Below are 13,085 nucleotides of genomic sequence, written 5' to 3'. Positions count from 1 at the left end.
TTGGGATTTTTCTATCAGGGATTTTTCAGTTTTCAAGTAGGGAACACCAGAATTCCTGCTAGGGAGGCAAGTGGCAGGACCCACAGGCAGAGGAGCCTACTCAGAGCTGGCACTTTGTACCCAGCTGGAGGTGACTGATCTCCTGGCCAGTTGGGGCTAGGAGGACATGCTTTGACAGTTCAAAGTAGGCCACCACACTGGGAACGTCTTCAGGGCAGTAGCTGCCCAGATGGCCAGGCAGGGGTGCACATGGCAGTAGTGCCACAGAAAGGCTAACTCTGCAGCCGCAGCCCACTGGCAGCTGGCCCAGAGGGGCAGATGCCTCTACTGGCTGTGCAGTCCCCATCCAGGTTTGGCAGGTGTGCAGCAGGTCACAACCAGGCAGCAGCCTCCACTGCCAGACTGCTGCAGTGGGTAAAGGGTCCAGGGAACTGTCAGGGCTGCTTTAGCAGTCCAGCTGGCACAAGGGGTATGTCCCCAGGAACCAGTTGACTGGGCCCCAGAAGCTCCTGAGCACAATTAGCCCTGAGCTATTTGACAGGGCAGCTTTTTGTACTGATGGGGCCAGTACAGGTGCTCGGTCCGGGCTCTAGCACCCCCTGGCTGCAGATCAAGGAGGAACCAGGCAGCGTTATTTTGCCGTAAGTGCCACAATATGCCCCACATGGAAGTGCATGCTTGGGGATGTGTGCTGAGGCAAAGAGCCCTGGCTCAAATTTTCACCACTTCTATTTGAGCTGCTGCAAGCGCATGTGCTTGCATGTGTGGACGCGCCCTTGGAGTCTGTGGTTGTCCTGTGTGTTTTATTGTTGGTGCCTCTACAGGGAGATTGAAAGCAAAATACAAATAAATATAGTGAAGTTAACAGCAGGTATAGTACAACTAAATCCTAGAAAGCAAGGTGACTTGCTATATATTTTATTGCAGAAATGATCAGGGGCACCAGTAATAGCCCTGGGCTCTACTGTGCTAATTATTTTTATGTGAGAGGCGAGGATTTCTTAGAGTAATATTTTTTATTGGAGCAACTGTGTAGTTGGGATAGTTAGACAAGCTTTTGAATCCAAGATTTTTTTTTGTCAGGGGATTTAAAAATAGCTGAGGTTTAGATAAAGTGCTCCAGTGTCCATTTTTAAACCCATGGGGGCTTATACACATGATAATGAGGCCATGGTGGAGCATTCTAATTAGAAAGTGAAGCAGATTTGATTAATCAAGCCTGCTCTGCCTCATTCTAATTAGACTGTGAACCAGCACATTTATTGGAAGCCACAGTTTACAGAACAAAAGAAGCTAAATACTGGGAGATCAGGACCTATCAAAAGGGTGGGTGGTCACCTTTCCTATGTAGGAAGAATTCAGTAATTGGATAAAACATAACCTGCCATTAAACTGATATCCATGTTTAATCCTTGGTTCTTAGTGTCCTGCCAGTTTATGACTTTTTGTTCCTAAATTGGCCTTTTAAAGGTGTTGGTAGATTTCCATTGAGCATGAGCATAGCGAGGTCAAAGAGGGAGTGGTTGTGCTGTGAGAAATGTGCTCCTAATGGTGTGTATATGTCTCTGTCTTTTATATTTTTTTCTGTTCATTTTGGTGCATAGTTGATGTTTAGTTTCACCCACGTAATTGCCATGAGGGTGCTTGGTGCATTGGATCAGGTATAGCACATTTTTGGGAAAGGTATGTTTAGGAGCTGTGGTTTCTCAAGCTTTTTTGATGGGGGTTATTGATAGTAGTGCCAGTGGAGATGTGCTGACAGGTTAAGTATTTCTTGCCAAGGCCAAGCTGTGACCCACTTGATGTTTGCTGGGTTGTGGAGAGTCTACTTCTGATGACAAGCTGTGCAAGGTTAGGGGGCTGTTTGAAAGCCAGGAGCAGAGAAGCTGAGAATATTTCTGTCAAGGTCTTATCTTTGCTGAGTACAGGCTGTAGTTGTTTGGTGATTCTTCTGATCTGTTCTAGTGTGGGGTGGTAGGTGACCACCAGGTGTGTGCAGTTGCAGGGGTGTGCTTGTGGTGATTGCCGGTCTTGTGGATATGGGTATGGTTGTATGTGGGTTTTCTGTATATAGTGGTTTGTAGGTCTGTGCAAAGCTTTGGTCCCAGACTCTATTTGGCGGAGATTCGGCCCAGCTTGGTGGCCAGATCTCCTAATCCAAATCGAATCAGAGGGCCCTTTAATTTCTCCGAATTGAATCAGAACCCTCTGAATCAATTCGGAGAGATTCGGAGATTTGGACATAGAGACAGCTTTAAATGTTTTTTCCACATACCTCTAGGTAGCATGGGCTTGTGATCACTGCAATGCTGGGGCACGTGGAGCTTCCCACAGAAGCACAGGGGGGCTCCCCAGTGCGCTCAGTAGCAGACCCGGAAGTAGACCAGAAGCATTTCTGATCCACTTCTGGGTCCACTGGGGAGTACACAGGGGTTATCTAGTTTGCGGGAGAGAGGTTGTTGTTGTCCTGGCTTTTGTTGAGACTTTCAATGTTAGCTTTCTTTCTGAAATAGTGGATGTTGTAGTGCAGTGTATGGTTATGTCTGCTGGGAGGACTCCAGTATGATGTTTTATTATTGTTTCTTTCTTTTTTCAGTTGTTGCAGGAGGGTTGTTAGAGGTGGTTGTGTCCTGGTGGCTGTGTCCTGAATTATTCTATCAGGTAAAGTCTGCAGGAGAATTCTTATAATTTTCCACATATTAGTATCTTGCCAGGTTTTTTCTCTGGTTAGAAGTTCAGGGCTTTAGAGAGTACAGATCTTTCAGAATGGGATAGTGGGTGTGGTGATAAGTTGATGATGGTTGTGTTCTGAGTGCTGCTTTCTTGATTCCCTCCTGCGCTGCTAATTCCACCTTTTTCCTTATGTTGAGGCTTTAGTTCTGCAAAACGCTGAAGTTCATGATTGAGTCCTATTGGCACATGCTTAAGTGCTTTACTGAATAGAGGTGGATTTAATTATGTGTTTAAGTCCTATATTGGGTTGCCGTGGCTTTATTGTATCAGCCTTCTACATTTTGGAATTCAAGAGCTAATTTTGTAATCTTGTTTCGTTTTCTTATCCCAAAACAGTTTCGTGTGTTGAGACAAAGATGGTTTCAGAAGGAATTTTCACATGAAATGACATTTGACTTCACTACAGCTGAAGCTAATCCAGAGGTGTGTTTAGAGCTGAATTCTGGCACTAACTACATTGTGAATATTACTGCAGCATCCTCCACAGAGATCTCTGCCTTAATTACAATAGCAGTTCAAGCAGAGGGTAGGTATTATTTTGTAATCTTCGTAACTCTTAGAGTAAGCCACCATGTGTTTGACTTCATTGTTTTGAGCCCCCAAAATGGTTAAAAATAACCTGTTCTTCTGCATTTGCAGATACTGTACCATCAGCCTCTTGGGTGTGTCTATACATGTGCTTTAATGTGCAGTAGGCTATTTTACTGTGCATAGGAGTGTCACAGCAAAAACCACGCTAATACACAGTGAAATTAGTCTATGGCACATTAAGCGTCACTGTAAAAGCATGCACTTTTGCTACTGCACATTAGGGGAGCCTAATGAACATTTAGTTAGTACTTTACCTTAAAGGTACTAAATTTAATTCACAGTAGCAAAAGTGCATTAATGAATGTGTAGCCACTCCCTTTGAGGCTAAAATATGAGATTCAAAAATAAGACAAAGAATAAAAATTAAAATGAAATAGAATAGGATATTAAGCTTAGACAAGGATTAATTCCTTTAACAAATAATCATTCTCTTTACAATGTTGAATGTCCAATATTTAATTCTGGTGTAAATAATTCATTATTCATTATATGTGCTGCCTTTAAAGCACTTTGCAGCCAGGGGCCCAAAATACTTCACAGCCATTGAATTTACAACATCCTTATAAAAGAGGGAAGTAATATTTAATTTCCTGTTTTACATATAGGAAAACTATTTGTAATACTGTATGCAGGGTTAGACAAGAAATATTTGTCAAGCCTGGGCCCCTTGTTCCTAGTGCTGTGTTCAGCAACAATATGATCCTTTTCCAGTATGAGACTGTTGCCTGAATACATCTACCTTTTACAGAAGTATTTGTGGGAAAACATTGAGCAAGACCAGAAATATTAAGGCCTGCTAAGTCTCCAATCAGATTCATAGAAACATAGAAAATTAGGGTTGGAAGGGACTTCAGGAGATCGTCTATTCTAACCCCCTGCTCAAAGTAGGACCATACCCAACTAAATCATTCCAGCCAGGGTTTTGTTGAGTCTTAAAAACCTCCTAGGATGGAGACTCTACCACCACTCTGGGTAACCCATTCAGGTACTTCATCACTCTCCAAGCGAGAGAGTTTTTTTTCCTAATATCCAACCTAAACTTCCCTTGCTGCAACTTGAGACCGTTGCTCCTTGTTCTGCCAGCTGCCACCACTGAGAACTGTAGCTCCATCCTCTTTGGAACCCACCATCAGGTAAAGGCTGCTCTCAAATTCCCCCTCAGTCTTCTCTTCTGCAGACCAGCTTATCCTCATAAATCATACGCCCCAACCCCCTAACCATTTTTGTTGTCCTTCCTTGAGGCTTAAAAAGTACTGTGTGCTACGATGTAATCTCTACAAAAGATAAACTAATGTGGAAAAATGTAAGCACACTGTCTTTCACAGCTTTCTAGCCATGCCCTCATAACCTGAGCACAACTCACAGCTTGGAATTCATTTGCCATCATATGCCTACTCGAGTAAAAAGATAACAATAGCCAGGGTTTTTTTTCTGATTATTTTGAACCAAAATTCACATCTTTTTCCTCTCCCCATCAGGAGCTGGCTTAAAGTGGTGCTATGGCTATGGAGAGAAAGAGAACCCTTTTCATAGTTTCACAGTTAGTAAGGTTGGAAGGGACCTGAGCAGATCATCAAGTCCAACCCCCTGCCATGGCAAGAAAAAGTACTGGGGTCAAACAACCCCAGCAAGCTATTCGTCTGGCCTCCCCCAGGGTAGGAGCCAGCGCCACTTCACTTGGAAGTTGGTTCTAGATCCTAGCCGCCCAGACAGTGAAGTAGCACCTCCTGATATCTAATCTGAATCTACCCTCTGCCAGCTTGTGACCATTATTTCTAGTCACTCCTGATAGTGCTTGGGGGAACAGGGACTCCCCCAGTGCCTGCTGGTCCCCCCTGACTAGTTTGTAACAGGCCACAAGATCCCCCCTCAGCCTTCTCTTGTGGAGGCTGAACAGGTTCAGGTCCCGTAGCCTCTCCTCCTAGGGCCTGCCCTGCTGCCCCCTGATCATGTGAGTGTCCCTCCTCTGGACCCTCTCCATGCTGTCCACGTCCCTCTTGAAGTGCAGCGCCCAGAACTGGATGCAGTACTCCAGCTGTGGCCTAGAGAAGGAGGATCACCTCCTTCGACTTGCTTGAGATGCATCTGTGGATGCTTGACAAGATACGGTTGGCCTTCCTGACTGTGTCCCCACGCTGCTGGCCCATGTTCATCTTGGCATCAGTGATGACTCCAAGATCCTTTTCTGCCTCTGCACTGACGAGAAGGGAGTTCCCCAGCCTGTAGGTATGCTGCTGATTCTTCCTCCCCAGGTGCATCACCTTGCACTTGTCAGTGTTGAATCCCATCTTGTTCTCATCCACACCCCCCCAGAACCTGTCTAGGTCTGATTGCAGCCTATTCCTCCCTTCTAGCGTGCCCACTTCTCCCCACATCTTAATGTCCTCAGCAAATTTGAACAGGGTGCTTTTTACCCCCTCGCCCAAGTCACTGATGAAGATGTTGAACAGTGCGGGCCCAAGGACCGAGCCCTGGGAGACCCCACTGCCCATGTCCCTCCAGGCTGAAAATGACCCATTCACCACCACTCTCTCGGTGCGGCCCTCCAGCTAGTTGGTGACCCATTTGACTGTGTAGGTGTCGACACCACAGTCCCCCAGTTTCTTAATGAGAATGGGGCGAGAGACAGTGGTGAAGGCCTTCCTAAACTCCAGAAAGATTATGTCCACTGCTACCCCTGCATCTAAGGATTTGGTGACCTGGTCATAGAAGGCCACCAGGTTGGTCTGACAGGACCTGCCTCTAATGAACCCATGTTGCTTGCCCCTAAGCATGACCTCCCCCGCTGGTCCCTCGTGGACATGTGCCAGGATAATTCTCTCAAAAAGCTGATCCAGGATCGAGGTAAGACTAACTATTGTCTTAGCTATAGTTCCCTGGGTCCTCCTTCCTCCCTTTTTTGAAGATGAGAACCATGTTGGCCCTCTTCCAGTCCTCTGGCACCACACCAGAGCACCGTGAGTGCTTGTAAAGCTGTGCCAGGGGTCCTGCAGTGACCTCAGCTAATTCCCTCAGCACTTTGGGGTGGAGATCGTCCAGACCAGCTGATTTAAATACGTCCAGTCCCTCCAGAAGTTCCCTGACTAGATCCTCACTGACCCTTGGCCTGGGTGCACCTCCCCTGGGGCCTGAGGGGGTCCCAGTGCAGGGGCTGATCCGGTCCCTGCTCAGAAAAATGGAGGCAAATAAATTGTTAAAGAGGTTAGCTTTGTCATCTGGTGCAATGACCAGATTTCCTAGCGTGTCTTGCAGGGGCCCCATGTTACCCGTTACCTTCTTTTTGCCCCCTGTGTATTTAAAAAAGGACTTCTTGTTGTCCTTGATCCAGGAAGCTAGTCCCAGTTCCATCTCCGCCTTGGCCTTCCTGACCGCCGCCCTGCAGCCCTGAGCAACCACAGTATAGTCCTCCCTGGTGATGGCCTCTCCCTTCCACTGGGTGTACGCCTCCCTTTTGGCTAGGAGATGTTCCCAGATGCTTTTGGTGAGCCATGGGGGCTTTTGCGCCCTCCTGCCCGCTTTGATCCCTGTTGAGATTACCTCCCTTTGGGCTGGGAGGATCATCTCCTTAAGGAGCGACCACACTTCTTTGACACCCGACTCCCCTCCCCTCCGGGACCTCAGTGCCTCCCCAACTATTCTTCTTAGCTCATTGAAGCCCGCCCTCCTGAAGTCTAGGGTTGCTGCCTTGCTGCAGGCCTTTGGCACCTTGCGCTGGATGGTGAATTCCAGCAGGTGATGATCGCTGTCGCCCAGGTGGTCGAGCACCCGCAGCCCCTTCACCAGATTGTCACCCATGGCCAGCACCAGGTCCAACAAGGCGTCTCCCCTGGTGGGGCTGTGCACCTCCTGGGTTAGATGGAGGTCCTGCATTTCAGCTAGGAACCTATGTGAGCGGTCAGACCTGGCTGACTGCTCTTCCCTGGAAAGTTCAGGTCACCCATGATGACCACATACTTTGACCTAACTACCTCCATGAGCTGACTTAAGAATTCCCGGTCTAGCTCTTCCCCTTGGTTGGGTGGTCTGTAGTAGACCCCCACCGTTAAGTCCTTTTCCCCTCGACTGCCTTGTATTCTAACCCAGAGCACTTCAGTGTGCCCTTCCTCTGAAATAGCAACTTGACAGCTGCCTCTGGCAAGACAAAATGTGAGATTTGTCAATGAGGACAGACATGGTTTAAGACTTAAATTGGTCAGGTAGACCTTAATTTGATAAATTAATTGAAGTTATTACCCAAGGAAAAGGAATCCAATTCAACTGCTGTTTAAAATAGAGTGTAGGAAATGATGCTATTGCTGACATCCCTAAATTTCTGTGCTCATAATGACCATCATAGGACTGTACCGGGTCTCTTGTTCAGGGGTTTCCTTCCATGGAGGTTAAATGATGATTCCTTTGAACCAAGTCACTGGTGGCACCAGTGTGAGAGACTGATGCTTTTCCTTTGAGATAGGTTCATGCCCTCACAATCAAAACCTTGTCTGTCTGACTGAGTGAAGACAACAGCAGCAGAGTCAGGACTGCATACAACGCTAGCTTGGAGCTTAGCTGCTTTTTTCTGCTTTAGCAGATACCAGCCAGGTCAGTAGGTTCAAGAAGTATAAATATGCCAGGAGACCCAACTCCGACAGCTGAAGGAAAGAAAAATAAAGCTTCCAACACTCCTTTGCCTTTCTTCTGGCCCCCTGTACTCTAGTCGGTTTCTTAATTGCCCTTCAGACCTGGCAGAAGAGGAATTAAGGTCAGTCACCTTTTGCTAGCCAGTCAAGTCAGCTCTGGTGTTTTGGATCAGACTTTAGATTCACCAGTATTTACATCCAAAAGAACCATTCTGGCTGTTCAGTCTTTAAGCCTAAATTGAACATTTCTCTTGCCCTCGGAAAACCAGCTGAGCTATACCCTGCTTCACAGTAGCTGGAATAGCAAACTACATTGTATTCTTACTGCTTATTTGTATCTATAGTGATGTGGCACTGGTATTCTTAAGCAATGGTTGAGGTCTATAAATGGCTCAGGAGTTTATTACCCAACTCTGAGGACAATAGAGAAATCCATATAGTCCTTACTAATAGAGTTTATGGCCGCATCCAGATGGGCGCGGCCATGCAGTATGTGGTGCTGTAGACCTGTCTGTGGTGCCACATACTACACATTCAGCTGCTCTACATGCTGCAAGGTACCAGCATGGAGGGAGAGGGGGCAGGGGCAGGTTTTGACCCTAAGAGATCCCCAAGTCAAAAAAAAATATGCAAAAGAAAAGCAGGGGAGTGCACTTGGGGCAGTGCATGCCACCGGAGCCTGGCCAGCCAGAGCTATACTCCAGCTGTGGGCCAGGCTCCAAGCAGCAGGAACACTGCTGCTGCAGCCCCAGGAGGCCCTCATAACCCCAGGTAAGGCTGCTTGGGCCAACCCAGTCCTGGCCCCAGCCTTCCCTGCTGACACGGGGAAACCTGCCATGTGCCAGAGGGTGCTTGGCAAGGCCTTTCCCAGGGACAACTAGCAGTGGCACAAGGTGTGCCAATGCCTTTTGTCCCTGGGGAAATAAATGTCTATGCTCATTTGGATGCAGCCTATGACTCCATTGCCTTGTGATGAAAAGCTATGAGACTGTGCAGTAAGGAAGGAAGAAGGCAATTTGCTTCTCTAGTGCCAGATTTTATCCTTGATCTTGGCTTTATGACCAGGAAACATTAGTATTGGTAAAGGCTCCTTTAAATTATCTACCTGCTTTATGCACAGCCTTAACACACAAGGCTTCACGCCTAGGTACCTCATATAGGGCTGAGAGAGAATGACTGAACCCTGTGTGTTGGAGGTGCTTAGAGTATAGTCCTTTCAGCCATGGTGTATTTGGCTGCCATGAGCAACCAGCACACATCTAGAATGAAGAGACAAATGCACGGACAAACCACTTAGTAGAGTTACTGTTAACAGACCTACCAGCATAGGACAAGGAAAGAACACAAGATTTCAAAGGCTACACACACAACTGAATACAGCAACGTTATAACAGCATGCAAAGAAGAAGCCAACAGCTTGAATTTTCTGGGTTACAGAAAATAAATTTTCTTCTTGCAGACGGGATAGCTAACTTGCATTTAATCTCCATTTAGCTGTGTAGTAGAACTGTTCCCTTGCCCTGGATCAGTGAGATAATGCTCATTTGGTGTCTCCCAGCTGATCTCAAAGGCCTTTATATACATTAACTAAATAATATAGTGTTTGTCTGGTGAGCAGCATCATCTCTGTTTTACAGAGAGGAAACAGCCTGAATTACTTGCCAAGGCTTACATCGGATGTCAGTGGCAGAACTGGGCACAGAGAATTCAGATCTAGTTGGTGCTGCACTTTAACCACTGTCCTCTTAGGATTATTAGGTTAAATCCGACAGGTACTGGGCGTGTCTCCATGAGATGCTTTATTGTGCAGCAGACTAATTTGCGATATAGTAAAGCATCACTTGTACACGTGTGCAGCACTTAGTAGATTAATTTACTGTGCTGCTGGATAGTCCTGTTAGATACAAGTGGTATCTGGCAGCTCAGTAAATTACTGTGCTTAAGCATGTGTGTAGATGGTGACACCAAGATTAGTTTACTTTGGCTCATGCTTTTAGGGTAATGACTGATAGTTTGGGAAAAGAGTAGACCTGGCAATATCAGCATAGGATAATTCTTGCTGTCTTACTTTAAGCTTTTGCAGTGCTTTTAAGCTTTTGGCAATACTTATTTGAGTTTGGGTGCTGCAGCTACTTCCTACAAGCTCTATAAAAGTGCTTCTCAACCTTTTTTGTACCAGGCCCCATTTGTAAACATCAATGGCCAGTCCAGACCCAGTGCCCCTCACTCCCAACCCCCTGCCCCCTGCCTTCATCCCCTGCAATGTGTGGGGCAGGGGGTGGGGGAGTGGGGCTTGGGGGACCCCAGGCAGCCCCTTGCAGCCTGGAACTCTGCCAGCCTGCAAGGGAAAAGCCATGGTTTCTTGCGCTTTTCTCTTTAAAGGAGAATCTGTTTTTAAAGTTTGTGTGTGACCCTTTCATATATTCTTGTGACCCTCTTTTGGGTTGTGATCCACAAGCTGAGAAACACTGCTCTATAAGATAACCTCAGGCCAGCTGGAAATCTCCTACTTTTCATATGCAGTGAACTCTGAACAACCAAAACCACACCCCACTGTATGTTGTTTGCTGTTCAGTGTCTTTCCTTCTAAATTCTACAAAGAGTTCCTATTCCTTTTTGATTGGTAAATCCCTTGCTATTTGTGAGAACTTGAAAAAATACCTCTCTAAATTCCCTTCTACATTAACAAAATACTTTAAAATGCAGTCCAGCTATGGGCAGAGGTAAATTTTAATTGCTTCAGATGAGGAGGTTGGTACCACTACTTGCTCTTGTAGCAGTACAAGCAAATTAACGGTCTGTAAACAGTTAACCATGAAGGAAAGAAGGGTTTTCTACATTTATACTAGAGGAGCATACAAACATGACAGTTAGTTACCAATCTGTGTATTTTCATAAATGTATAGGGGTTGGTCTCCAGTAGTGTGGTTGTTCAACATCCTTTTGTACACCTTATTGTGTTCTGATTAAATGGGATTAAATTCATCAACAATTTCAAATAAACCCAAAGAATTATCAGGCAGAATAGAACCCCTCACCCTTTGAATGACCAAATATATTATACCATTTGAAAAGGATCTGGGGGCTACAGTGGACAATAAATTGAATATAAGCCAATAGTGCACCCTTGTTGCAAAGAAGTTAAACAGTATACTAGACTGCATTAGTAGGAGTTTTGCCAGCAGATCAAGGGAAGTGATTCTTCCTCTGTATTCTGCAGTGGTGAGGCCACATCTGAAGTACTGTGTCCAGTTTTGGACCCCTCACTGCAGAAAGGGTGTGGACAAATTGGAGAGTGTCCAGCAGAGGCAACAAATATGGTGAGGGGTCTGGGACACATGACTTATGAGGAGAGGCTGTGGGAACTGGGCTGAAGAGAAGACTGAAGCGGGATTTAACAGCATCCTTCAACTACTGAAGGATGGTTCTAAAGAGGATGGAGCTAGCCTGTTCTCAGTGGTGGCAGATAACAGAAGAAGGAACAATGGTTTTAAGTTTCAGCAAGGGAGTTTAGATTAGATATCAGGAAGACTTTTCTCACTAGAAGGGTAGTAAAACACTGGAACAGGTTACCCAGAGAGGTGGTGGAATCTCCATTCTTGGAGGTTTTTAAGACCTGGATAGACAAAACCTTGGCTGGGATGATCTAGTTGGGACTGGTCCTGCTGTGAGCAGGGGGTTAGACTAGATGACCTCCTGAGGTCCCTTCCAACCCTAATTTTCCATGATTCTGTGACTAATGTCATTATAAGCACTGCCATCCTTTCTTCTGTAAACTTTGTACCTGGCTGCCCAGGATCTGAATATGATGTTTTGTACATCATTTGTGGGTCATTAAAACTCATAAGAATACTTAGAGCAAGGGCCATTCAGAAATACTCAGTAAACTGGCTTCATTTCAGGTTTTTTCTGTTGTAGACAGAGACACTGTTGCGTGAGTGTGGCCAGGCAAGTATCCAAGTTTCAATCTGTGACTAAGTACTCATTAGTTTCTATCCTCTGCCCTGATTATTCAACTGCCTGCCTACGTAAGTGGTCATTGCTGCTGCCTCATATGACCCTGGTGTAAGATACATTGTAGTTAATATCCTTATACTTAATGAGGGATGAGTTGTATTTTGGCAACCTTTCAAGAATCACAGAGAGGATATGTTATAGAGGTAGATAATGAATGTGTGATATTTTGGCTCCATTAAGCTTGTAGCTTTTCCCCTGAGTGCTATTTCTAGTTGGGTAGCACTCAAAAGGTCTTGACAAGGTAACAGGAGAGGAAACTGCTGGTGTAGTCCACCATACCTTTCTCCTCTTGCACATTTATTATGTTCCAGGACCTCTAGCTGATGTTATACTTATGGTGTGATTAGCATGCTGAACATTTAGCATGTTGTAATTTATGGTGCAATGAATCTGTTAATTGTGCCATAAATTACAACATGCCATGTTCATCCAAATTTTGGTGCCATTAAATGGCAAATGAGCCACAAAATTGTTTCACATGTAATGTAGAACATCTTTGTAGCTGGTTTATATGATGCCTTAAATTGAATGTGTGGCATGTGATGTATTCCCGATTGATTGGTGCCATTTGTTGGGGACAGCTCCAGGTCTGCAGCCAGCTCTGGGTTAGTTCTGGGTCCAGTGGCTATCCCCAACCTGATCCCTATAGATTGGGATAGGGGTAGCTCCAGGTCCTGATCCTGATGCCTTTGCCTCATCTGCAGGATTCAGTTGGTGGCAGCCCTGCAATGGTGCAGTTTGGATCTGAGGAATTTTATGCCTCATGCCAAACATTGCATGTCCTGCCATATGTTTCCGGCATGGCAGGATTAATGACTTTAGGAATGCAGTATAAAATTTCTCAGATCCCAAATGCACCCTCATTTTAACATCTGCTTAACACCTGGGAGAGATGCTTACATAGTGGCTCTTCTCCATCAGTAGCTGTAATAGGAACTTATGAAGTCACTGTAGAAACAGAAGATTGTTCTTTATCACGCATAACCAACCCGCAGGGTAAAAGTTGAGAGAAACCACTGCTGATACAGCATGAATGATAAGAATTTTTCAAATAAGGGTCAATACAGTGTTGTATGTAGACATATATATTGTTGTCTCATTTTAAGAAACTTGGTTCAAATGCAG

General features: G+C 45.5%; 1 protein-coding gene across 1 annotated transcript in view; it reads left to right on the top strand.

Moving 5' to 3' along the window:
* SUSD1 (sushi domain containing 1) overlaps positions 1–13,085 on the top strand; it is a 106,031-nt gene that overhangs the window by 52,306 nt on the left and 40,640 nt on the right. Inside the window, exons 11-12 of the mRNA XM_090037654.1 lie at positions 2,597–2,661; positions 3,070–3,259. Coding sequence (XP_089893780.1) covers positions 2,597–2,661; positions 3,070–3,259 — 255 coding nt within the window. The remainder of the gene's footprint in view (positions 1–2,596; positions 2,662–3,069; positions 3,260–13,085) is intronic.

The sequence above is a fragment of the Crocodylus siamensis genome, chromosome 3 (genome assembly GCF_052110815.1).
Source record: "Crocodylus siamensis isolate JL-2025a chromosome 3, ASM5211081v1, whole genome shotgun sequence".
NCBI classification, from domain to species: domain Eukaryota; kingdom Metazoa; phylum Chordata; order Crocodylia; family Crocodylidae; genus Crocodylus; species Crocodylus siamensis.
The sequence above is the reverse complement of the archived record's forward strand: the minus strand, read 5'-3'. Positions and strand labels throughout refer to the sequence as shown.